Source organism: Geotrypetes seraphini, chromosome 2 (assembly GCF_902459505.1).
Source record: "Geotrypetes seraphini chromosome 2, aGeoSer1.1, whole genome shotgun sequence".
NCBI classification, from domain to species: domain Eukaryota; kingdom Metazoa; phylum Chordata; class Amphibia; order Gymnophiona; family Dermophiidae; genus Geotrypetes; species Geotrypetes seraphini.
Window position 1 is genome coordinate 62,700,021 of NC_047085.1, and position 27,514 is coordinate 62,727,534.

Genomic DNA, 27,514 nt, shown 5'->3' on the forward strand with positions numbered 1-27,514 from the left:
TCTTTGCCATTATCAGCATAGCGGCTGCATCTATTTGAAATGTAAACCAGCTTTTTGTTGGCCTACATTTCAGGTGCCTATTGCGGCCCCATGGAGACACATAGGGGAGTTTGGATTCTTAACCAAACAAAACTGATAATCAGTCCAGTTTACAGAACCAATATGTAGCTGTTATCTGGGTTAGGCTTTTACTTGCTTGTATAGGCCACAATAGCCACAGACATTCACAATGTTTCATTCTTTTGAATGAAGTCAATGTACACAGACTTCTTCACAAAGGTGTGACAACCATTAATGTACTAAAATGCCCCCCTTTTTTTTACACTGCAAATTATTTTTACTGGGGTCTGTTCATTAATAAGGCACACTTAGGCACAATAGCAGTGAGGAGCAATTTTATAAACATTTATTTGTGTGTAAAAGGCCTCCTATATAATTATCCCACACATAAAGTAAATATGTTGACAAGAAGATATGTACTTCTATATTATCTGAGTGTAAGTGTGTTGGAGAGAGAAGTTTTAGCAGAGATTGGAAGGAATCAAAGTATGCACACAAGTTATAAAATTCATGCATGCTTAGTTTTACCATACATTTACCCCTGCTTATGACCAGATGTAAATGTATATGACTGCATTTTAGATATAATTTCTGTGGTTTTAAAAAATAAGGCCCTCTTTTATCAAGTGACGTTAAGAGATTTTTTTTTATCGCCACCCCCTGTGGTTAAAGCTCAGATGCTCAAGGAATTCCTATGAGCATCAGAGCTTTTATCACAGGGGGCGGCGATAAAAAAAATCCTAACGTAGCTTGATAAAAGGGGGCCTAGGTTTCCAGTAGATATCAACCTAGGCGACTTGCCATAAATCATCCTCTATGCACATCTCAGTGGATAGGAGTGTGACAATCATTTAGTAGTCATACAAATAGCTTGAATGAACCCTTAAATAAATACTAATCCAAAATTGTCATACAACTATTCATACAACCTATATTCTAATGACAATGAAAAGAGGACATCAACAAGACAAACAGAAATGATACTTTGAAAAAATGAAGGTTATTCACAGATTATGTAGAAAAATGTTACAATTACGAGCACAAATGAGTTCTCTTTAAATAAAAACTCATGTGAAAGTAACAATACAAGATTATCAGATATACGAAAATATCCAAAATATGAAAAAATAAATCTAGACATATGATTATGATGGATTAATTTAAGTAACTTTCCTGCCTTCAGGGACATCACAATATGCAATATGTGCCTTTCTGATTTTCTAGTCATCTTATATCTGATGCAAAATTTATGATTAATGATGAGAGCAAAATAGTTTTTAATCTGTGCATATTTGTTTAAGGTTCTATCCAAACAAAATGTAATCAAATCTGAAAGTTAACTTTTGCTTTTTTGCCTTTTTTTAGTCGAGATCTCGTCTACTTTCAGTACTCCAACTACTGATACCAGATTCTTTCAGCCACATTTAGCCTCAAGCTGCTGCTTCAGCTCAAAATAAGGAAAGGCTACACTATAACTACGGCAGTGTTTTCAAAGACAAGGGTATCAAATTCCAATCTTCCCAGACTGCAAATAGGTACAGTTTTCAGGGTGTCCAAATTGTTTGTGGGATTTATTTGTGTGCATTGGTTTTAGTTTGTGGTTAGTTTATAAATAAAAATGATCCTAAAAAAAGGAATGGTTTTGCTGCCCTAAAAGGACTAGTCTGATATCTTTTCCCCATAATTTGGCCTGGTAAAATGTGTACAACAACCATAGTCTTATTACAGTGAACTGATTGATTTGGAATGGAGGTTTGTTTTGTGTGTGTGTGTGTGTTTATTTGTACATTTGCCTAGGCAAGAGGAGGAAATCAATCTTCCATTCTTCATCTCATTCAGTTTAAGTCTGGCATCTTCATGCTGCTTGCTGACTAGATAAGAAATCAAATCCGCTCCCCTCCATACTACTCCTTCACCGGCCTTTATCTTATTTTAAACTACTGACTGGAGTCATGACACTAGAGGGCATGAATTGAGATTACGAGGTGGTAGACTTAAGAGTAATGCTAGGAAATTCTTTTTCATGGAAAGGGTGGTGGATGCTTGGAATGCCCTCCCTAGAGAGGTGATGGAGAGCAAAATGGTGATAGAATTCAAAAAAGCGTTGGACGAACACAGAGGATCTTTAATCAGAAAGTCAAGGGTATAAATTGAAGAACTGGGGCCGGGACTGGGAAGATTTACATGGTTTGTGTCCTGTTTATGGCTAGTCAGTTTGGGTTGGGCTTGGGAGGGCTTTGAGAAATCCAGTAATTTGGGATGGTTTAGATAGGCTGGAACGAGCTTCAATGGCAACTCCAGTAGTTTGAACCTAAGAACTGTACCAGGCAGACTTCTACAGTCTATGGCCCAGAAATAATAAGAAGTTGCCGCTGCTGGGTCAGACCAGTGGTCCATCGTGTCTAGCAGTCCGCTCCCGCGGCGGCCCCCAGGTCAAAGACCAGTGCACTGAGACCAGCCCTAATTTAATCATGACTTTTATAATACAACTATTGGGCAGACTGGATGGACCATTCAGGTCTTTATCTGTCGTCATTTTCTATGTTACTATAGTATATGTATTTACAACTGCTCTTGAAGAAATATAATGTTTGTGCCTTTGATCTAGTTGAATTTCTTCAGGATTTGAGCTAGTATTTCATAAAGACACATATGTGAAAATAAAGGTCAACAACCAAACTGAAGGTGGTACTTTTTTGTTGAACTCACAACCTATCTGTTGAGACCTGATGAAGAAAGGATAATTAATGCTTGTTTAAAGTCAGACGTAATAGCAGAATAGTTGAAAGTTAACAGCATACATCCATTACTGAAAAATTCTTCCTTGAATCCTAAGATGCTGTCAAATTACTGGCCTAATTCATCATTGCCATGAAAACTCAATTAAATGAGTTTTTACAGAGAGTTTATATGTTTGGCTCATTTCAATATGACTTCTAAAAATTTCATAGTACTGGATCTTTGAAATTGTTCATTGTTGGCATCATCCTTAAGGGTTTGGATAAAAATCATATTCAATGGTTTTCAAGCCTGTCCTTTCTGCAATGAATAATCATGAGTTAGGTTTGCATTCACTGCCTCCATTACATGCATATCTAACTCATGAAAATTCAACGTGGATATCCTGAAAACTTGATTGGCTGGGGTTCCTTCAGGATGGGTTTGGGAATCACTGTTATAGGTAAGCCTTGGTATTTTGGGATATTTTGGTGGCTTTTGTCAAAGTATATCATTCTGTATTATTACATTACCTCCAGACCCTTGGCATTTCTGGAGTCATGTTACAACATGTTCCAATTTTTTTTTAGTTGATAGGAATCAGGAGGTGAAGTTGGAGAGAGTTTTTCTCATCAATAAACAAACTGATTGCTAGTGTCCCCAAAGGTCATACTTTTTCCAGTACTACAAGCAGAAATCAAAATGTAAAGACAAAATAAACTTAACGGCTTTAATAGAAGTAACTATAAGCAATTGAACATATCACTTTTCCACATAGTCCCCATGCAAGATGACGCATTTGTTGTATCGTTCAACTAGGTTCTTTCTGCATTCCTGCAGATAAGTTTTTCAGCTGCTCCCAAAGCTAGGTGAATACCTATTCATTTACTTCATCATCATAAGTGATCTGCGACCTCACAGCATCTTCTTCAGTGGACTAAAGATGACATAATCACTAGACACCAGATCTAGGCTGTATGGAGGATGTGGAAGACATTCGAACCCAAGCTGTTGCACTGTCTCTTCTGTCGCTGCTGCTGTGTGAGGATGTGCACTGTCATGGTGCAGCAAGACTGTTTTGGGATAACATTCTTCTTTTGCTGTGAATTGCAGGTTTAAGTTCATTTCCAGCAATGCAAAGTAATTTTCACTGTTCACTGCCCATGCACTTGGAAATGCGCCAGAATAAGCCCCTTTATGTCCCTAAAGAAGGTTAATATGATTTTCTTGAAGGAGGGCCAACTTTTGAATTTATTCTTCACTAGAGAAGACGGATGTCTCCACTCCATGGTTTGTCTGTTGCTCTCCTGATCGTAGTGATGCACTCATGTCTCGTCACCAGTGACAATTCTCTCCAGAACACTCGGATCTTCTTTGTGCTGTCTCGGGAACTGGGTCGCAATCTCCACACAGAGTAAGCTATTTGGGAACCCATCGAGCACAGACTTTCCTGTATCCTATATCATCATGCATTATGGCAAATGCAGATCCATAGCTGATATCCAATTTTGCATCCAACAGAGGCAGCGTTATCCATTAAACTTCTCTAATTAAGGCATCTGACCTGTCAATGTGCTCTTTTGTGCGTGATGTTGATGGGCGACCAGAATGACCTTTGGCGGTTATACCTGTTTTTCCCGCTTTAAACCTTTCTACCCACTCATAAACCTTTCATTGATTCATGGTGCTATGTCCATACTGAGTCAATATCCGACGGTGAATTTCCACAATTTCACTCCCTCTGCCCAAAGAAAGCACACTACTGAACGTTGTTTTTCGATGGTGTAATCTTGCAATGGAATGTTAATGTTTCTGACCTTGTGGCTAAAGGCCGAGCAAAGCACTGTGCGTGGACGAACTATCCACTAGGCAACGTAAGAGTACATTGCATTTCACTAGCTCTGTCCTGGTTATCATGTAATTTAACAATTGCCTTTAATTTTTGTTTTGCCATCGTAGCTTATCGTTAATTTTACTCCTATATGTAGTGAGTTACAAGCTTTAAATGTAATGATATACAGGTTTTGAGTTTGATTCTTTGTTGGAGGATGCAAGTAGTCCTGCAATCAGTTCTTTTCTGTTCTATCCATTGGATGGATGGATGAAAATAAAATGTTACTGAATATTACTAAAACAGAAGTGATGTTGATTGTGGCTTAGATTGTGAGAGAAAGTACCTGTATATAATATGAAACTGCTTTGATCATACCAGAGAATGGGTATGGGTCATGAATTTGATACATTGCCTAAGTCAGGCTACAGATCAACTAATTGCTATTAAAATAAATTTGATAAATTTGAAGGGCCAAGATAGTTCAATTGTGCAGCATACTCGTATTCAGGTTAGGGGTTATTTTAGACTAATTTGTTTTTGGTCTCAAATTGGTGCCATGGTCCAAACTTCTTTTTTCAAACTGAATTTGCTTAGTAAATTAAATAACAGTATTTGTGGTGATTACTATGTACTGCTGAGCAAAGTTAGCACTTAAGGGCATATTCTATAAGAAGCGCCCAAAGGTTAGGGGCCTAATTAGGTACTGTTCAGCGCGATTCAAGTAAAATTTGCTGCCGTTTAATGAATCACACCACGCGGAACCTATTTTGGAGGCGCCCAAGAAATAGGCCAGCTCTAGGTACAATTAAAAGTTAGGCGCCTAGCTGAGCGCTTAAGCAAGCTTAAGAGCAGCGATTCTGTTGCCAAGCCCACGTCTAATGTGCATAATGCCTATTTTTTTGAAGGCCGCTTAAATTTTTAGAGGCACCTTGTTGAAAAATCGCTCTTTCTTGATAGGCGCCTAAGTTTTAATTATTGCTGATTAAAAAGCTTAATTGAGCTTATTGCTCGATTTAGATAGGCACCTATCTAGATGGGCGCCTCCAAAATAGGTGCCTAACATTAGGCACCAGTTACAGAATTTGGGCCTTAATGGTTTAGACTATACTTTGATTTGCATGCATGTAGTCTGCAAATCATTTAAAATGGTGCTATTCAACTTATTACAGGCTGTTCCCATTTTCAGCATATTTTACTGTTTCTTAAACCAGTACAATGGCTTGTAGGTTTGGAGACAGTTAATTTTCGAATTCTCCTCCTTATACAGAAAGCCTTAGGAAAGATTCAGCCTTGTATTTACAATCAGGTTTACATATTTATAGACCGAGCCAGACCTAGAGATTTGAGGGAATGTGCCTTCTCTCAATTCTCTCATTGTGGGAGATACATTTTGAAGAATCAGAAAGCAAATTTTTTCAACTGCTGGACCAGTTGCCTGGAATCAAATGCCCCTGCAAATCAGAATGACTACAGATATTGTGAAATTTAAAAAGTTGTGGAAGAAGTTGTTTTCTTATTCATTTGGAACCATGACTTTTTGATATTGCAAGGTTATGAGATGCAGCACACATACCTAGACAAAGTTACTACGTTTTTATGTTGGTATGCTATCTTTATTGAAGGCAAAATATTTCAACTCTTTGCAAAATATTAGGTTAGATTACACCTTTACATTAAGGTGTGTTTTATAATGAAAGAGACAGAAATGAAAATAATGTGATAAATGGATGGAGTCCTCAGTTATTAGCACATTGCATCCAACCACTAATGCTTAGATGTACTAGGAAGGCAATATGACCCTGATTCTAATGGCATCTACAACAGAGACGCCAAGGAATGCAGTGCATAGCGCATGTCAATCTTATGTTAGGCATCATTTATAGAATCAAGCCTAGTGGTGCCTAAAATGAACTTAGAAGCCAGTAAATATCTGAACCATAGGTGCACCTCTTTATGCCATGGTTTTCTTGGCCAAAATACCAGCAACTAAGTTTATTTTAGATGTCTACATACAGAATACACCCACAATCTACCCCTAACCGCATCTACTTTCTAGTAGGCACCTTGGACTAGGTGTCTACCAGAAAGTGATAGTCACCTGCCAAGTTAGGTGCCTACCAGCCAATTAATTTAAGCCAATTATAAGGTGCTAATTGCTTGTTATTGGCACCAATTAAGCTTTGTAAATAATTAAGCTTGCACCATCCAGATGGCCTGCCACTCCAAATTGGCAGGCCTTCCCCTTCCTGGTGCATTCTGGGGTGCACTGGGGAGAGGCCTAAGGCTCTGATTGGCTCAGATGCCTAAGGCCCCTCTCATAGACTTCTGTGCTAATCAGAGCCTTAGGACTCTCCCGGTGCATCCCAAAACGCACTGGGAAGGGGAAGGTCCACCATTTAGGAGTGGTGGGCCAGCCGAAGGGTATGAGCATCCCTCCGGGTGGACGTTTAACTGAAAGGTACAGTTGGGGGGTTGGGGGTAGAGTTAGGGGTGTGGGGTGGGAGGCCTGAGCCTCCCTTTTTCTTTATTGAGATAAGATCAATGAACAAAGTTCAAACTAAGATCAGGTATATGAAGCTGGGTGAGCACATTGTTGAAATGATGCAATTTTTTCACTTAAAAGTTTTGTTGTGTTTATTAAGTTGTGGATGGATAGTCCAGGGATGTTATTAGGCAAAGTTTAACGCCTAGCAAAGGTATAAGTGTAATTATAAGCATACTGCCTTCCTAGCACATTTATGCATGAAGCAGTTGGATGCAGTGTGCTAATAACTGAGGACTCCTTCTATTTATCACATTATTTTCATTTTCGCTTTTTCATTATAACATACACTCAAGTATAAAAGTATATGTAACTAATATTTTACAGAGAGTTGATGTATTTTGACTTTTTGGCTCTCAAAGCTAGAATTATAATTTTGAAACAGAGCATTTTTAGTTCAAGGATTTAACTTTCTTCAACATCTAGAAGAAATGCTAAATTTAAGAATCAAGCAAAAGTTCCACGGTGCTTTTTCTAAAAACTGTGCAATGTATTCTCTTCCAGATGTTGCAGGTAAATTAAGGTGAATGTTTACTAAAGTGCAGTACATTTTTGCTCTTACTATACCTTCACTGAAAAAAATTAAGCTGTAGTAATTGCAAAACCTGTGTGGTAAATAAATGCAGGGCAGATGCAGGATCAATGCAAAGGTCCGTGCTACATGACTCAGCAGATAATGTAGGTGCACCCACACTATTTGTATTGGCATATGAACAAAATGCTGAGCTGTAGACTCAGCTCAGATTTAATGTAGTAAAATGAGTTTGTGCGTGTCCTCGTTATTGGCCCCTATTACTAAGGCAGTTAGGGCTCCTTTTACAAAGCCGCGTTAGCAGTTTTAGCGCACGCTAAACCCGCGCTATGCGGCTAGAACGAACACCAGCTCAATGCTGGCATTAGCATCTAGCGCAGCCAGCAGTTTAGCACGCATTAAACCGCTAACGCGGCTTCGTAAAAGGAGCCCTTAGTGTGGGCCAGCGCATTAACCGTACCAAAGCCTTTTAAATCCCAATGGGCTTCAGTTCGGTTGCCAAGTGGCACTCGTTAACGCCACTTACATAAAGGGGGCCTGTGTCAAGGGTAGAGAGAACTAACTAAAGGTAATATCTCTTCATTCCAATCAGCTTTGAATTTTCATAGATTTGTATATATTTTCTGTAGTTTTCTAAACAGACATCAGATAAAGTCATATTTAACAAGGAAGAAAACATATGGAGCCTTGTCTTCAAGAATGTTTTCCAACACAGATTTATACAAAGGATGGTATGGGGAATTGGGGGGTGTTTGTTGAGAAAGTGTGTTTGGGAAAGCTGAAGGTGTGAGTGTTTGGAGGAGATATATGAGGTAAGAGAATGTGTATGGGGGGTGGAAAATGTGCGTTTCGACATGAGAACATGAGGCCATGAGTATTGGGAAGCATGTATGAAAGTGGTAGATGTGGGGGATGTATATAAGTGTGGGGTAAATTAAGGTACCTATACGTTTAGAGCCACATGGTATGGATGTGTGCAAGGATATAAGGAGTATGGGGCTTATATGGAGGGTGAGCAAGTGCTGGAGGTAAATGCATATAATGCAAGTAAATCTCTAGACATAGCTCTGAAAGCACCTTTTAGTGTCATCTATTGCCAGCTGTGTCAGTTATTTCCCCCCCCCCCCCTTTTTTTTTTTTTTACTATGCCGCAGTAGAGGTTTCTACCACAGCCTGGAGTGCTAAATGCTCTGATGTTGCTCTGATGCTCATAGAATTCCTATGAGCAGCAGAGCAGCAGCGAAGCATTTAGAGTGCCGGGCCGCGATAGAAACCTCTACCGTGGCTTAGTAAAAGAGGGTCTCACTGCATTGTTTTATGCAAAGACTTGTGACCTGGATTGGCCACTGATGGAAACAGGATACAGGACTTGATGGACCTTTCGGTCTGTCCCAGTATAGCGAGGCTTATGCTCTTATTTTCTAAGGGTGAAGAGGGCTTTTGGAAAGGAGTAGTGGTCAATATTCTACAGATCTAACAGTTTCTTACAGAAATAAGTGGGGATTCATATTTCGTTGTTTCAATTCTCTGAAAATACCGACCTAGGATTGCCAGACATCCAAGAAATGTCCTCTTTTTAGAGGACTTTCTGGGTGCCCGGATAGACTTTCCAAACCCTGGTAGTTTGTCCAGATTTTGGAAAGCCCTAACCTCTCAGCATGTCTGGAGGGCCTCTGAGCATGCATGGATGGCATCACACTCATCTGCACATGCTCGGAAACCCTCCAGACATGGCCGGGAGTTTGGAAAGCAAAGATGAGGCTTTGCGGGGGCAGGATAGAGGCTGAACCTGGTGGGGCTAGGGGCAGATTGGGGCAGGGCCATGTGTCCGGGTTTCTCCAGACAAAAATCTATTAATCCTATACTGACCCAGTGTTTGTGGTATTTGAATTCCTCATAGATAAAAAAAAATTTTCTGCCAGCCAAATTTGGTAAATTTAGGTACTCCCCTCTCCCTTTTATTTTTTTTGTTATTGTGTTCACAGAAAGAAAGATGGATGGATAGATGCCACATTCAATTTCTTGAAAAGCAGAGTTGATATAAACAAGTGATTAGTTTAGAGGTTAGAATTTTAAATTGCATTTTAGGAACAGATTTGTCTCTCTGTTATTTTGAAAAAACATGCTTTGTGCTTCTGTACCTGTGAGATCCAGGTAAAACTAGATACATTATCTTTTTTAGTCACAGACGAAAAAAGAAAAAAAAAATATTATTATATGTGTGTATGGATTCTGGCAGAGGTGAAGGGGTTTTCGGATTTATATGTATGTCCAAAGTACACTTCTTCCAGAAAGTTTGCTTAATTCCAAAGCCTAGAAAAATATGGGAATAATGTTTGGCAGCTGTAGCTTCAATTATGATGGCAGTTGTCTGAATATAAATAATCCTGCTCAGTGTAGCCTACACATCTAGTCTTTATTTTGATGGGGCCCTTTAACCTACTACTCTTTACTACTAGAAGATAAAAGACTAGAAAAAAAAAGTCTGAACTCTGCAATGCTCTTCTAGGGATCTGTTATCCATGAGCAGTTATCCTTAAACATACATTTTAGTATGTTTATACGAGGGACCGCTGAAAAGTTCTTAGCCCAACCAACAAAGTTGGGGCAGTTTCCATTGAAGGCTATGCACTTATTCCAGTGATTTTTCCTTTTTTTTTTTTTTTGTTCCATCGGAAAAATATGTAACGAAAAAAGTGGAACATCACTGGACTAAGTGCATAGCCCTCAATGGAGACTGCCTCAACTTTGTTGGTTGGGCTGAGAACTTTTCAGCTGTCCCTCATATACTACACAGAGCAGCTACACAGAGCAGCTTACTTACGTCTGAGGCTCCTTTTCATTTTGCTGTTTTTGTTGTGGCTGAAGAACGTTATTAATCAGCTCAGTGACCCCACTAAAGTGAAACCACCTGTTTAAATAAGCAAATAATGTGACTGTATAACCAAATTAATCATTACTGAAGGCTAAATGTTTTATTATACAGGCAGAAAAGCTACAGCCAATGGGAATGTTAGCTGCAATAATCAGTCAGCCAATAAGGACATAAGAAAAACAGTCTTACACTTATGTAGTCCACAAGCAGGAAGCAAGAAACTACATCCAGCTAACATGTGGATGAAGTAAGAAGCTGCAGGCAGCTCTCTTACAAGCCAGTCAGGAAGCAGATGACACACCAACTGCAGCCTGTCAAGTATTAGTGGTAACTAATACCATCAAAGTTGCAGGAAGCAGGACACGGCAAAAAGTAGAAAATTCAAGCCTACTGGTTTTTTTGCATGTATTTTACTTACTGTGTCAGTTGTGGTTTTTGTTCTTCTTTGACCCTAAAAAGATAAGTTTGCACAGCTGAGTGCAAGGTACTACAAAACAGTCACACTATCTGTAGTTTCATAGTCTAGTGCACTAGAGAAAAAAAGCAAGGCTTTAGGGTATGTACCGAAATGCCTGTACTTCTCCTGGGCCACAAAACTACCATTTTTTAGAGAATGACTCAGGGAAAAAAATTGTCCCTGTCACCGCGAGCATCGTCCCTGTCACTGCCCCGTCCTCGCGACCACTGTGTCCGCCCCATCCCTGTCCCCCGTCCCGTTCCCACAACCACTGTTCCCGCCCCTTTCCCATCCCTGCAGCATCCATACAAGCCTCAGTACTGCAATATTTAGCTTATTCCTTCCTTATAAATCAAAGTTCTGGCTGCTGAACTAGAGAAAGAGATGTTCAGCTGGCAGGGCTTTGTTTATAAATTTTTATAAACACAACTAATATACTACTTTATCCTAAAGCAAAAAAAATAAATAATAATAAATAAATAGAATTTTTTTTTCTACCTTTGTTGTCTGGTTTCTGCTTCCCTCATCTTCTCATTCAATTGCTTCCATCCACTGTCTATCTTCTCTCTGCGTCTTCCATTTGCTCTGTTACTGTGCCTCTCCATTCACACACACACACACACCCCACACCGAATTGGTCTGGCACCCATCTTCTTCCCTCCGCTCCCCATAGTCTGGTATCTCTGTCTTATTCCCTTCCAGCATCTTCTCCCCACTCTCTCTTCCCCATTCCCTTCAACATCTTCTCCCCACTCTGTCTTCCCCATGTCATTTCAGCATCTTCCCCCCACTCTGTCTTCCCCCTTTCCTTTCAACATCTTTTCCCCACTCTGTCTTCCCCATGTCCTTTCAGCGTCTTCTCCCCACTCTGTCTTCCCCATGTCCTTTCAGCATCTTCTCCCAACTCTGTCTTCCCCATTTCCCTTCAGCGACTTCTCCCCACTCTGTCTTCCCCATTTCCTTTCAGCATCTGTTCCTCTCCATCCCCCCTTCAGCGTGTGTTCCTTTCCTCCACCACCCTTCCCTCTTGCCACCTCACCACCCTTCGGCACCTCTCTCCCTCCTTCCTACCTACCCGAATCTATCTATCTGTCTCCCTCCCTCCCCTTAACCTTCGCGGCGCGTTTTGAGTAACTTTCACAAAGCTGTCGGAGCCTGCAAATAGTAGCATTCGAGTGTGGGCGAAAGCTTCTCTTCTGACGCAACCGGAAGTTGCATCAGAGAAAAAGCTTCCGCCCACACGCACGCTACTGCTTGCAGGCTCCAACGGCTTTGTGAAAGTTAATCAAAACGCGCCGCGAAGGTGGGGGAGGAAGGGAGATAGATAGATTCGGGTGGGTAGGAAGGAGGGAGGGGACCGTGCACAATTGGTGACCGCGTGCGTTCCTTCCCTTAACTGTGGAGACAAGACCATTCACTGCTCCATGGGGCAATTGAAGGCCTTGCCCCGAACCCGCAGTGAGCACTTTTTCCCCCCTCACCATTTTGGCGAGTTACCCACAGCTACCCGTGACTAGCTGCGGGTAACAGCCACCGTGTCATTCTCTACTACTTTTGTAGCATAGTAAACATGACAGTTCTGCTGTTATTATGAATCCATGATACCTCAATGTTATAGTATAATGCTTATACAATCACTACCGACATGAAACATTTAAGACATTCCAAGAGTTTGGTTTATTTTCATTTTGTAGTTTTGTAACTGACAATCTAGAAGCTTTTCAGTTCTACAGAATTAGTCATTTATTTTAAAATTCAACAATATGTTGACCATATTCAAATATATGAACTCTGAAAATCTAACATCTGTATCTAGTTTTGATATATCTAATGTAACATGTCATAAATTGTTACATCAGACCCCATTTTGAGTTTAGAGGACCTGTATTACAAGGGAGACAGATGGTAGGATGAAAAATGGTAGGAAGACAATTGTTAAAACAAACTGCATGCTTCAAAATGCCTAAAAATGCTGTTTTTGATCAAAGTTAACTGTAAGACCTAGTTTTTTAAAAGGTGAATTTAATAATGCATTTATTATTTTGAGGACACATATCTAGGCAGAATGAGACGAAATAGATCCAGGGAAGGCATTTTTGCATTGTGAGTTTGTTCAAAATTCTTTCATATTAGTTTCAAACTACCTAGATCAAATAATTCAGTTGAGGCATGGCATTGCTGCTTTCATTCCCTAGTTTGTTGTGATTGCCCAACTATCTGACATCTGATTGCTGCTCTCAAAAGTGACCAGGCATTTTTTGAATGCAGAATTTAACAATTGTTAGCTGGCCAGCAGAAACAAAGGAAAAAGAAATATGTTGACCTTGATAAGCACATGAAGTGTATTGTTGAAAAATTTGCACAAAAACAACCTGTTCATTTTCTTTGTGGTATTGCATACAATTTGTCTTGAATTATAAATTATTTAAATGCATTATTAAATTCTCCTTTTAAAAACTAGGTCTTACAATCAATTTTTGAGCAAAATAGCATTTTTTTTAGGTGTTTTGAATCAAGTACTTTCATTGCTTACAATTTGTCTTATAAATTATGTAAAAATGTTATTAAAATCATGTTTCAAAACACTAGAACTGGCTTTTACATAGCTGCAGTAGAGTTTCTACTAGTGCTGCCCAATTCGCAGATTCAAATCAATTCATTTCCCCCCAAAATCGGACTCATCAATTCAGTGAACAGCCCTCCCTCCCCACCCCCCACCCACTCCCGGTGAGGCCTGACATACCTCCAGGGTCTCCTAAACCAGTAGCAGCAGTGCTAACAGATGCAGGCTCTGAACAGACTGCTCCTGGCCTGCCCCTCTGGGGCCTTCCCTCTGCCACATCACTGATGATGTCACTGTTGACACGGCAGAAGTAAGTCCTTGCGGGGCAGGCTGTGAAAGGCCTGTTCAGAGCCTGCGTCTGCTAGATGTCTGCAGCTGCTGCATTAGGAGAACTGGGGGGGGTTGGTCAGAAAGTGCTGCACAAGAGGATGGGAAGGACAGAAAGCTGTCGCACAAGGGGGACAGGAGAGAGGGAAAGAAAGCTGTTTCACAGGGGGATAGGAGGGATAGTAAGTTACTGCACATGGGAGATGAGAGGAAGAATTATTGGACATGAGTTGGATAAGAGGAAGAGAGTGCAACAAAGAGGCAGAAAGGGAGAAATCCTGCATATGGTGGAGGGGAGGGAGACATGAATGGAGAAGAGAGAGGGAGAAATGTTGGTCATAGGGTGGAGGGCAGGGAGAGATGGTGAAGGGGAGAGAGAAAGAAATATCTCGCATGATAATTAAGGGGAGGTAGGGAGAGATGCTGAATGGAGGGGAACAGAGAGGTTTGACCCAGGGCACAAGGGAAGGAGGGAAAGATATAGTAATAATAATAATAATTTATTGTTTGTATACCGCCAAAGCCAAAGTAGTTCGAGGCGGTTTACAATAAGAAGAGCTGGACATTCAGCGAAAAGAACAATGAAGTCTTTGAGTACATGAATATTTGTAGAGAGGAGGGGAGACAGAGTAAAATCACATTGTAGGGGTGGTTTACAATAAGAAGTAGGTTGAGGCAGTTTACAATAAGAATATGGCCCAGGATATTGGATATGGCAGTGGAAAAAAAGGTACAGAGATGGAAGATGAACAAAGAGAAAGAAGAAAATGTCAAATGGGCAGGACACCCTGGTGAGTGAGTTAAAAGAAGACAAACAGAAACCAGAGCCTGGGACAAACACGATTTGAATAATAAAATGACCAGACAACAAAAGGTAGAAAAAAATAATTTTCTGTTTTTTCATTACAATATGTCAGATTTGAAATGTGTATCCTACCAGAACTGGTGTTAGACAGTGAGCGTGAGTTAGGACCTAACAGAGAGAGGAAGTATCTTTTTTGTTTATTTTGTTTACACTATAGCACCAGTGTGGGGTTGGAGAGGTCAAAGGGGGATGGGGTGGGTGAAGAGGATACAAAATAAACCCATCAGGATATTTGACAAAAAAAACAACTTCCCAATTGGGCAGGAAATGCGAATTGAATCATATAATCGATTCAATAGGCTGAATTAAAACATTTTTCCTTGAATCGGGAAGCACTAGTTTGTACCACGAGCCAGTGCCATGCTCCTACTCTTATAGAATTCTTATGAGTGTCTGAGCATTTACCTCACCAGCCCATGGTAGAAACCTCTACTATGGCTTTGTAAAAGGAGCCCTAGGTCTTACAATCAACTTTTGAACAATAATAGCATTTTTTAGGTGTTTTGAAGCATGCAGTTTCATTGCTTACAATTTGTCTGTAACTATAAATTATGTAAACACATTATTAAATTCACTTTTTAAAACTAGAGGGCCTCTTCTATTACACTGCACTAGCAGTTTCTAGCACAGGGAGCCGCGCTGAATGGCCCACACTGCTCCCAATGCTCATAGAATTCCTATGAGCGTCGGGAGCAGCGAGGGCCATTTGCGCGGCTCTCCACATTAGAAACTGCTAGCACAGTTTAATAGAAAAGGGGGTAGATTTTACAATCAACTTTTCAGTAAAAATAGCTTTTTAGGGGTTTTGAAGCCTGCAGTTTGTTCTACCAATTGACTTCCTACCAATTGTCATCCTACCAATTTTCATAGACCTGTATTACACAAGTATTTGTGCTTATCAAATGTAGAAAAATACCACCAAAAAAGTATGGATTTAAAATAATCTAGTATATTTAGATCAAGCAATAAAATGTGTTTAAACATGGCCATAAAAAGTTCCCTAGCCACAATATTCTATTAGCAAAGGGAATAAGGCATTCTAGTAAAGGAAAGCTCATCAACTAAGATTCTTATTCATAGGTTTAAGTCTAATTTGGTTCTTAGGTTTAGGTATAAAACCTAAGGAGAGGAATTTGAGCGCAAGGTACTGCAAAACAATCACACTATCTGTAGTTTCATAGAGAAATAAAGCAAGGCTTCAGGGTATGTACCGAAATGCCTGTACTTCTTCCTGGGATACAAAACTACTACTTTTGTAGCATAATAAATATGACAGTTCTGCTGTTACTATATATCTATGACACCTCAATATTTATACGGCCTCTTTTACAAAGCCGCACTAGCGGTTGCGCTGCGCTAATGCCCCCGAAGATTTAAAGGGCTTCAGGGCTGCTGCTGTGCGGCTTTGTAAAAGAGGCCGATAGTATTGTTTGTGTGTGTGTGTGTGTTTATGTATATATATATATTTATTTATTTTTTTCTTCAGATCCTGCTTTTCTTTCTTTTCCTACCCAAGCATCAAGTTAGTTACATAAAACTTTGTATTAGCAATAGATGAGCAGAGGGATTTTTAATTCACTGTCTTTATTTTTATTTCATAACTTATGGCACATATATATGTTAAATCAATACATCTGTATTATTCTCATATAATATTGCTCATCAACTCCAATACAAATGATCACACAATAGAAAAACAAGGTAGTGTGGAAATTTCTCTTTCCATACTAAACTATAACTATGTAAGGATTAACTTAAACTTAACTTGGAATATGTTAGAAGTCATATAAATTATCAATAATTAACAGGATATACAATGAAAGCTATCTAACACTATTACTGGACCAGGACATTGAAAATGGTAGAAGACAGGGGAATTCTGAAGAAATATTGACAGAAGATCCGAGACCTGCAGAGATGAAAGTAGCACCCAGTGATCCAAAATCAAACAAATACATTACAGTACATACACAGAAAAACATATTAAAAAGATGCTGTTTTTTTAACACATCAGAAGGATTACTCTGGAACAGGAATAGGATGACAATTCAACAAATAGGACCATACATCTCAGACAGTCTAAAAACAGTTTTTAAATATGTATTGATTATCAAACACCACAGACCATAAGCCTGGGAATATCATCAAGGTATAACAATAAACGCCAACCAATAAAATCTCTAAGGGTGGGAACTAGTGCTGCCCAATTCAGGAAACAAAATTTTGATTCGATTCAGCCTATTGAATCGAATTTTTGATTCAAATTCATTTTCCTGCCCAACTGGGTGTTTTTTTCAAACATCCTGGTGGGTTTATTTTATAGCCTCTTCACCCCTCTTTGCCCTCTCCTACCCACACTGGTGCTGTGGTGTAAACAAAATAAACAAACAAAAAAGTATTTTCCTCACTCTGTTAAATCCTAGTCTAACACCAACTCTGGCAGGATACACATTTCAAATCTGATATGTTGTAATCACAAAACAGAAAATAAAATTATTTTTTCTACCTTTTGCTGTCTGGTCATTATTCAAATCATGTTGGTCCCAGGCTCTGGTTGTCTTCTGATAACTCGCTTGCTGGGGACTCCTTCTTTCTTCTTTCTCCGTGCTAACCATCCATCTTCCATCTATGTCCTCCCCTTCCAGTTCCCCCTAAGCATGTCTACCTCTACCCCTACCAATTTAGGTGCCTAGCATCCAATTAAGTGCAATTTACCTCAATTACAAGATGCTGATTCAGTGCCAATTAAGTCCATTAAACAATTAAATTAAGCGCCGACATCGACTAGGTACATTGATATAGGCGCCTAACTTTAGGCAGACTATATGGAACTTGCCTGTAATTGCTAATTTTCAGTGACAATAGCCAGTTAAGTGCTGCTGAAAAATTAGGCCCTGATTCTCCAAAAGTGCGTCCCGATTTTAGGCAGCTGTAGGCGTCCTACAGCTGTCTAATCAGCCAATCGGGATGCACGTTTTTTTAAAAAAATGCTCCCCAGGCAGGCCTGAAGGCGCCTCCGGGAGCCTAGGGAGACCCGCAAGACGCCTAAGCTCACCTAAGGGCCTTAGGCGGGCCTTAGGTGAACCTAGGTGGCCCTACGCGTCTCCCTAGTAGAGGAAGAAACCTTAAAATGTAGGCCAGCAAAATGCTGGTCTACATTGTAAGTAGATGCAGCTGCTATACTTATCGTGGCAAGGGATCTCTCTGCCGCTATAAGTATAGCGGGCCGCGGCCTGTCCGATCGGATGCCCCCCCCTTCTGACACTACCGACCGCCCCCCCCGACATTACCGATCTCCCTCCCACCCCGACACTACCGATCGCTGGCAGGAGAGTGTCCAATCCCTCCTGCCCGAAGACGCACCCCCCCCCGGCGCTATCAACCCCCAAACCTCCAAATTAACCTGTTTTTCAGGCCAGATGGTTCTTGCCCGTCCAGTCGGTAAGCTGGCCTCGTCGAAATGATTGGCCAATCAGGCCTTAGATTAAGTGGGGATGGGCGGACCCGCTATGCCTAAGGCCTGATTGGTCCAGGCTTCTAGAGCCTGGGCCAATCAGGCCTTAGGCTTCAGCGGGATGGGCCGGGAAGGGACGAGCCCGTCTCATTTCAACGAGGCCGGCTTACCGGCTGGACGGGCAAGAACTGTCTGGCCTGAAGAACAGGTTAGTTTGGAAGTTTGGGGGTTGTTAGCGCTGGGAGGGGGTGCGTCTTCGGGCAAGAGGGATTGGACACTTTCCTGCCAGCGATCGGTAGTGTCGGGGTGGGAGGGAGATCGGTAATGTCAGGGGGAGGGCGGTTGGTAGTGTCGGGGGGGGGCAGTCGGTAGTGTCGGGGGGGGCGGTCGGTAGTGTCGGAGGGGGGCATCCGATCGGACAGGCCGCGGCCCGCTATACTTATAGCGGCAGAGAGATCCCTTGCCGCAATAAGTATAGCGGGCCGTGTCTAATCTAACCCGATTCTCTAACCAGCGTCTGTAACATGGACGCCGGTTACAGAATCGGGGTTTTAGTGTAGGCCGATTCTGAATAGGACGCCTCTCCCGGGCGTCCTATACAGAATCAGGGCCTCGCCTTCAATATAGGCGGCCTGCCTGGGGAGCATTTTTTTTTTTAAAACGTGCATCCTGATTGGCTGATTAGACAGCTGTAGGACGCCTACAGCTGCCTAAAATCGGGACGCACTTTTGGAGAATCAGGGCCTTAGTGCATAGCCCCACACAAGTGGTTTAACTGGTCAGTGGCCATTTCTGGCTGGTTAAATAATTCTGAATATCAACCCCATAGTGAAAAAACTTATTGGTCTATTCAGCCTGCCCAATTGAAGTTCTTCTACTTTGGATAGATTAAAATACATGTTTAAAACCAAATAGGATATTTTACTATATGGCCAAATACAAATAATTCAACCAAATACAGAAACATAAAATATTATTTGGCCGAATATAAATACCAAAAATGAATAATGGACACTGAGCTTTAAAATAATAAACAATAAAAGAAACAACAAGAAATCAAGTGTTTATTTCAGTAGGCAAATTGGGCAACAGTATAATAATGGGTGATTTCAACTACAATATATATTGGAGAATGAGTAAGTTCTCAAATTACCATAATTACCACTATCTCACTTTTTTGATTTGAGTGAGATAGTGGTGATTTGGCGATTTCAACTATCCCAACATTGACTGGATAAATGTTGCATCAGGGAGTGCTAGGGAGGTAAAATTCCTAGACATAAATGACTGCTTCTTGAAGCAACTGGTCCAGGAACTAACAAAAGGGGGAGCTATTTTAGATTGGGTCCTTAGTGGAATGCACGACATACTATGGGAGATAACTGTGTTGGGTCCGCTGGGAAACAGTGATCATAACATGATCAAATTTGAGCTGATAACTGGAGTGACGTCGCTAAAGAAATCTACTGTAGCAGCATTTAATTTTTGCAAGGGTGACTATGATAAAATGAGGAAAATGTTTAAAAAGAAGCTAAAAGTGTCTTATGGCAAAGGTCAGAAGTGTAAACCAGGTGTGGATGTTGTTTAAAAATACCATCATTACGGAGTAATGCTTTTGAAACCAATAGGAGGAAATATATTTTCACTCAGAGAATAGTTAAGCTCTGAAATGCATTACTAGAGGATATGGCAAGAGTGGTTAATGTGGCTGGTTTTAAAAAAGGTTTAGACAAGTTCCTGAAGGAAAAGTTCATAAAATGCTGTTGATACAGACAAGGGAGAAGCCACTGCTTGCCTTGGTTTGGTGGCATGGAATGCTGCTACTATTTGAGTTTTTGTCAGGTATTTGTGACTTGGATTGGCCTCCATGAAGATGGGATACTGGCTAGATGGACCATTGGTCTGGTCCAGTAAGGCTATTCTTATGTTCTTATGATTTAGTACATATTCAAATATAAATCATTATTTGGCCAAATATAAATAATGTATTTGGAGCCAAATTGAATTGATTATGAATATTCGGTACAGCCCTACGTTTCTACATTCAATTCAACCACAATATGTTTTTTACCTGAACTTTGAAATCTTTCTTTTTAATGCCCGCCATATTAGTTTCAAGTTTAATTAATTTTAATATACCGACCATCGACGTGCATCTGGCCGGTTTACAATGCTAAAAACGAAAGGTTAAAATAAATTATTATAGGGGAAGGGGAAATGTGAACATTAAATGGACAAATTACAGCTGTACCCAGAATCTATTAAAGTACTGGCTAGCCTCTATCAAGTCTACTTGCAAAGCATTTCAGTTCTTCCAGATAACTTTCCAGTCTAATAATGGTTCCAGTATTTCAAGTCTCTTATATAATGATGCTCATAAAATGACTTGTGTACTAAAATAATCCTGCTCACCTGTAACAGATGTTTTCTACAGACAACAGGATTGACAAGGCACATATATTGTTAAAGTCAGCCATCAGCACCAGGATGAAACTGCTCTCACAGAGATCAGATCTTTAGAGGAGTATTTTTTGGGGGGGAAAAAACCCATAAGTCCAATGTTTATATTTCCAGCTGGACATCCAAAGTTGGAGGAACAGATATGGCCATTTTTGAATGGCAATTGGCTGTCCGTCCAAATTTTTTTTGAAAATCGTCTGCTTAGATGTCTTGGTCACTGGGGTATCTAGGCCGCCAGAACATCTAACTTTATAACCATTTTTGATCAGAAAAACATTCATGTTGAAAACACCCAAATGCAGACCATTTGGACATGGGAGGGGCCAGCATAATAATGGACTGGCCACATAGACATCCCAACAGAGCAATGGGACACCTTTAGAGGGCACTGCTGTAAACTTCACATAAAGGATACCAGTTGTATATCTCACCATAAACCCCCAAAACCTACTATACCCACCTGTGTACCACCCTAATAGCACATATGGCTAAAGGTGCCACCTATATAGCAGTATAGTAGGGTTTGGGTGGACTCACACTTTCTAACATAAAAATAGTAGTTAGAGAGGCTTATAAGTCACAAGCTCAGGCTCAGAAAAGAAATAAAGACTATACTTTTCAAAAAATCCCTGAAAAAGCCCTAACCTCTCAAGCTTCCTTCTTTCATCCCTCTAACTCCCCGAACCCCCAAATCAACCTGCTCTACTCTTTTTTTCTCTAAAAAGGACCAGAAATCTTTTTGTAAAACACCCTCTGTAACTCTTTTGTAATCCGCCTTGAACCGCAAGGTAATGGCGGAATAGAAATCCCTAATGTAACGTAGTGTAATGTAATCCTAGCGGCTTCATGCAAACTGGACACACTTTATAGAATTTAATGTTGTCCAGAGTTTGACAGACCACAATTACAACACCAATCGTTGGTCATAGAGTCTGTCTTAAAAAGAGCAAACAGTACCAGAACTTACACAAGTACTCCACCAGGCAGAGAAGGCAGAACCTTAGATAAACTTGGGAGAATAATAACAATAACAATTTTTATATATACCGCAGGACCGTGAATTTCTATGCGGTTTACAATGATTAAAGATGTTACAGATTGAGTGGAATCAACAAAGTATAGACTTGGTGATTGACAGTTCTAGAGATCATTTGTTGAGGACTAAGATTGTATAGGTTGGTTTCCTAAGTATTTCAGTAACAGATGTGTTTTTAGACGTTTCCTGAATTCCCTATAGGTAATAGGCACGAGTAATTGTTCTAGGTCTTTACCCCACAGTGATGCTTGATGTGAGAAAAGATTTTGGTGATGACTTTTAAATTTACAACCTCTAACCGGTGGAGAAACAAAGTTCGGGTGTGAGCTTCGCCTATGTCTGTTGGTTGTGAAAGAGAAAAGGTCTGTTATATATTTAGGGGCTAAGCCATAAAGTACCTTGAAGCAAAAACAACTTGAATTTCACACGTGCCTCCATTGGCAGCCAGTGTATAAGTCAATAGGAAGATGTTACGTCAGGGGTGCCCAACGCGTCGATCGCGATCGACCAGTAGCTCAGGAAGGCAACGCGAGGCGATCGCGGAGCCCATCCCGGGCTCTGTGATAGACTCGTGTTGCCGTCCTGATCTACGGGCCGATCAGCCTTCCTCTCCAGTGTTCTCCCTAGGGCCTTTTAGCTGGGAGATCCGCCCAGCTGTCATCTGCCGCTGCTGAACATTAAAATCCCCCCAAAAAAACCGGCTTGGAGATTTCAGCCCGTAGCGAACTTATGCTCCGGGCTCTAACGTGTGCGTGCCGGCTTCTCTTCTCTTCCCTCCGAAACCGGAAGTTATGTCCGGGGGGGGGAGAAGGGAAGCCGGCACGCACATGTTGAGAGCCCTGAAGCAAGCGTTCGCTACGGGCTAATGCGGGAGACAGGTTAGTGAAGCATTTGTTCTTCTTCCTGCCGGGTCCTGCCTACTTTCTGTTTCCGCGAAGGCAGGACCCGGCAGCATTTCCCCCAATAGGTTGATCACGATCTTGGGCTGATCAGCCTTCCTCTTCCCGACGGAAGAATTGACGTCGGGGAGAGGAATGCTGGTTGGCCGAAGCAGGGAGAGCTTGGGGCCTGTTATTGGTGGCGTTTGGGTCCTGGTCCCCGATGGTAATGGCAGTGGCAGTGGCTTGGGGGAGGGCAGGGAGAAAGAAAGAAAAAGGGCAGGCAGGGAGACAGAAGGAAAGAAGAGAAACAGAAAAAAATGAAAGGGAGGCAGAGAGAAAGAAAGGGCAGGGAAGAGGAAGGAAAAGTTGGGGGAAGGAATGAGATCTGGAGGAGAGGAAGCATACAGGCTAAAAGAAGGGAATAAAGATTGTATGAACAGTCAGAAGAAGAAAGTGCAACCAGAGACTCATGAAATCACCAGACAAGGTAGGGAAAATGATTTTATTTTAAATTTAGTGATCAAAATGTGTCTGAATTTATATCTGCTGTCTATATTTTACACTAAGGTCCCCTTTTACTAAACCGCAATAGAGGTTTTTAGCGCAGGGAGCCTATGAGTGTCGAGAGCAGCGCTGGGCATTCAGCGCAGCTCCCTGCGCTAAAAACTGTTAACGTGGTTTAGTAAAAAGGGAGGGGGGTATATTTGTCTATTTTTGTATGGTTGTTACTGAGGTGATAGTGCATAGAGTCATCTGCTTTGACCTCTTTGAAAAACCCTGGAATAGGAATGATGATTAACATTTTCTATGCGTACAGTGTGCTTTGTGTTTTTTTTTTTTTATTTTATTGTTGGTAGATCATTTTGACTTGGTCATTTAAAAAGTAGCTCGCAAGCCCAAAAAGTGTGGGCACCCCTGTGTTACGTGATCAAACTTCTTCAGTCCACAAAGTAGTCTAACCGCTGCATTTTGTACCAGTTGCAATCGCCGCATATTCTTCTGGGGGAGTGCCAAGTAGGCAATGTTACAATAATCAAGTTGACTCAGTATAAGGGATTGTACCAGAATTCGAAATGATAATAATAATAATAATAACTTTATTTTTTCTATACTGCCATAATCTTGCGACTTCTAGGCGGTTCACAGTGAAGAGGGCTGTACAATCAGCAAATTACAGGGTGAAAATTAGGTAAGAAGCCACTGATCAGTCAGTGATTACAGGGTACAAATGTTTACAGAAATAATCTTAACAAGTTACATCGAAACAGCTGGAAAGTCAGCGATTTACAGAATACAGAAGGTGAGGAAGACATCGAGTTATCTGTGAAAAAACAGAAAAACGTTAGAGATGGTGCGTAGTATCAGCATGACGAAGTAAGCTCAGAGACCGAAGTTTCCAGAGGGTGAGAAAGATTTTTCTAATCAAGGAGTCTACCTGGTCTTTCATGGTCAGGCTCTGGTCCAGTGTTACTTCCAATACCTTCATAGTGGGTTGGATGGGATAACTAAGGTTATTGATGTACAATGATGCTTTAGTGTTGAGTGGGTGTGGTGATGCTATGAAAAATTTTGTTTTCTCTGAGTTTAGTTTTAGTCTGAATTCAGTCATCCATTGCTCCATCCGATTTAGAACTTCTGTTGCTTTGGGGGTGACTTCTGAGACAGAGTTAGTGAATGGGATAATTATCGTGAAGTCGTCAGCGTAGCTATATAGTTTTATTCCCAGCTGGGATAATTGCGCACCCAATGAGGACATGTAAACATTGAAGAGCAAAGGGGATAGTGGTGATCCCTGTGGCACGCCAGATGGATTGCTCCAGTGTCAGAGAGATCGTGATTAAAACAGACTTGGTAGGTGCGTGATATAAGGAAACCTCGAAACCAGTTCAGTACCTCTCCTCTGATTCCGATGGTGTCTAGGCATTGTAACAGTTTTCCATGGTCCACCAAGTCGAAGGCAGAGCTCATGTCAAATTGCATGATTAGGTCATTGAGGCCCTTGCTAAACAAGTAACGCAAATTGTCCAGGATAACTGCAATTACTGTCTCAGTGCTAAACATAGGCCTAAAACCAGATTGAGTTTCATGCAGAAGAGAGAATTGGTCGAGATATTCCATTAGCTGGGTATGTACCAATCCTTCCATGATTTTTACCATAAATGGAATAGATGCTACTGGTCTATAGTTGATGATTCTTTACGATTTTTTGGGATTGGGGTTATTATAATATGACCATTGTTAGTGAGGAATTTTCCATTGTTTAGGTTATTGGTTAGATAATTCAATAGAGATAATTTAAAGTCTAATGGAGCTGCTTTCATAATTTCTGGGGTATTCCAAGATTCCATGCTCACTAATAGAATCTTAAATTACAATTTTTATATGACTTTTTTTTTTAATCACTCATCCAAAAAATGCCATCTTTTTGGGCAATACCATTGGAGTATTTTAAGTCTGATCAACATTTGATGAATGATCTCCTAGAGCAGTGGTATCCAATGTCGGTCCTCGAGGGCCGCAGTCCAGTCGGGTTTTCAGGATTTCCCCAATGAATCTGCATGAGATCTATTTGCATGCACTGCTTTCAATGCATATTCATTGGGGAAATCCTGAAAACCCGACTGGACTGCGGCCCTCGAGGACCGACATTGGACACCCCTGTCCTAAAGAGAAGGAAATGCATGGTGTGCTCTACTTTTGATGCTTTTGATATATCCTCTTGTACCTCAGTAGTCTCTATTGGCATGTATAGGCAGGCATAGCTTTGAATTTCAGATCTAGATGCTAACATTCAGGACCGACTCTTCAGCATTCCCTATATAGGTGATGTCATCTTTGAAGACTGCATAGAGGAAGAAACAGAAAATCAAAACATACACTGACTGCATGACAACTTTATCATCTACCACCCTAGTCTCAAGAATCAAAGAGATATCCTAATACCTCCAAACATTTAGCTTGCTATTCTAGACGAATGTATAACCAACCTTCCTTATGCAATCATTCATCAAATCAGAGGTGTCCTAGACAACAGAGACAGCTGCCTCAATCCAAACAACAGCAGTCCTTTTGACTCCATAATAGAGAGCATTGCCAACATATTTCAACCTTTACCTTGGACTCTATCCATAGGATGTCAGCTCAGTCAATTTTTATCATTGATAGACCCTCATAATAACAGATCATTGGGTCCTTCAGTCAAGGCTATACCTTTGCTTGCAGTGAGAACCTCTGAAATATCCTCCAAAAGTCTCATTTCAATTCTCTTCAGAAGACCCTCATCTAACTCTGTGCCATAGAACAAATTTCCCTGCAGAAGAGGGGCCAAGAGTTCTACTCCAAATACTTTCTAATATTGAAAAAGACCAAAGGTCTCCATCCAATTCTGGACCTCTGTGCTCTCAACAAATACTTGAAGGAAAAGCTTTGCATGGTCTCTCTGGGGAAAAAATATTAGAGAAAAATGATTGGCTCTGCTCTCTAGATCTCAAGGAAACATATACCCATATTTCTATCCTACCTGCCCACAGTGGCTGGAACACGCCACTTCTAGTACAAGATATTTCCATTTGGACTGGCTTCAGCACTGAGAGTGGTGGCAAAATGCTTAGTGGTAGTAGCTGTAATCCTCTTCTCATGCAGCTTTCATGTGTTCCTTTACCTAGATGGCTGGTTAATCAAGGCCTCATCACCTCAACAAGCTCACCAGGCTATCAATTTCATGATTTATCTCTTGGAACTTCTGGATTTTGCATCCAACTACCAGAAATCTCATCTTCAACCCACTCAAACTTGAGAGTTCATTGGAGCTCTCCTAGACACAACTCAAGTTCAAGCCTTTCTACCACAACTGAGGCTTGACACACTAATTCTTATCTGACAGAGCATCACAGCATGCCAGATGATGCTTTTCCTAGGCCACATGGCATCTACACTTCACGTGACTCCATTTGCTCATCTACATCTCAGGGAACTTCATTGAACCCTCTTGACCCAAGAGTCTCAAGTCACTGGAACACTAACCCAACAGTTGCAAGTGACCCCAGACATTTATCAGTCCCTTCAGTGGTGGTTCTTTGAATGTAACTAAAGTTTCTTCCAAAGGTTGTCTCAGAATTTCATCTAAACCAGTCTATAGTTCTCCTTGTTTCCTTTCCAAGACAACATTCATACCTCTGGGAAACAGAAGTCCACACATTGGACTGTAAACGTGCTCTTGCTTATTACTTGGATCGGACCAAACCTCACAGATCTTCCACTTTGCTGATCCTGTCATTCAATCCTAACAGACTTGGAGCTCCTGCCACCAGAAGAACTATCTCCACAGGGCTAGTGGACTGTATCTCTTTTGCTGGGCTGGGCTGACACTTGAAGGCTGTGTCACTGCACATAAAGTTCAAGCAATGTCGACTTCAGTAGCTCATCTATGTTCTACTTCCATTGAAGACATCTGTAAAGCAACTACCTGGACCTCAATTCATACCTTCACATTCCATTATTGTTTGGAGAATCATTCCGGTGGGTAGTTAGTTTGGCCAAGCAGTTCTACAAAATTTATTCTCACTTAAATGCCAACTTCCATCCATCACTTTTGGTTTTGTCAGGCTCATGGTAGTTGTTGACTATCCCATTTGAGGAAGTAAGGGGTTCTTCTTCACTAAGGCTGCAATTATACTACTGAGCAGTAGGGGGCACTAGCCCAAAAGGGGACAAACTACATGTCCCAGAATGCACTGAATTCTGCAACTCAGAACTGAGCCACAAGAAGGGAAATAATACAACCCTGCTGAGTCAGAGGGGTGGGACTCAGGCAGAGGGGAAGTTATATGCCCTTGCCTGGAGTGATTTCAGATAGGTCCAAGAGAGAGAGGTCCCTGAGGAAGAGACTTCCCTGAGCAGAGAAGTCTCAG

General features: G+C 41.0%; 1 protein-coding gene across 4 annotated transcripts in view; it reads right to left on the bottom strand.

The window, feature by feature from the left end:
• RIMS2 (regulating synaptic membrane exocytosis 2) overlaps positions 1 to 27,514 on the bottom strand; it is a 1,127,809-nt gene that overhangs the window by 1,021,191 nt on the left and 79,104 nt on the right. Inside the window, exons 2-3 of one of the 4 annotated variants that reach the window (XM_033933083.1) lie at positions 10,980 to 11,012; positions 10,511 to 10,597 (exon numbers count right to left, since the gene is read on the bottom strand). The exons of the other annotated variants lie outside the window; for them this stretch is intronic. Of the exons in view, the coding sequence (XP_033788974.1) occupies positions 10,511 to 10,597; positions 10,980 to 11,012 (120 nt within the window). The remainder of the gene's footprint in view (positions 1 to 10,510; positions 10,598 to 10,979; positions 11,013 to 27,514) is intronic. 4 annotated transcript variants of the gene reach the window in all.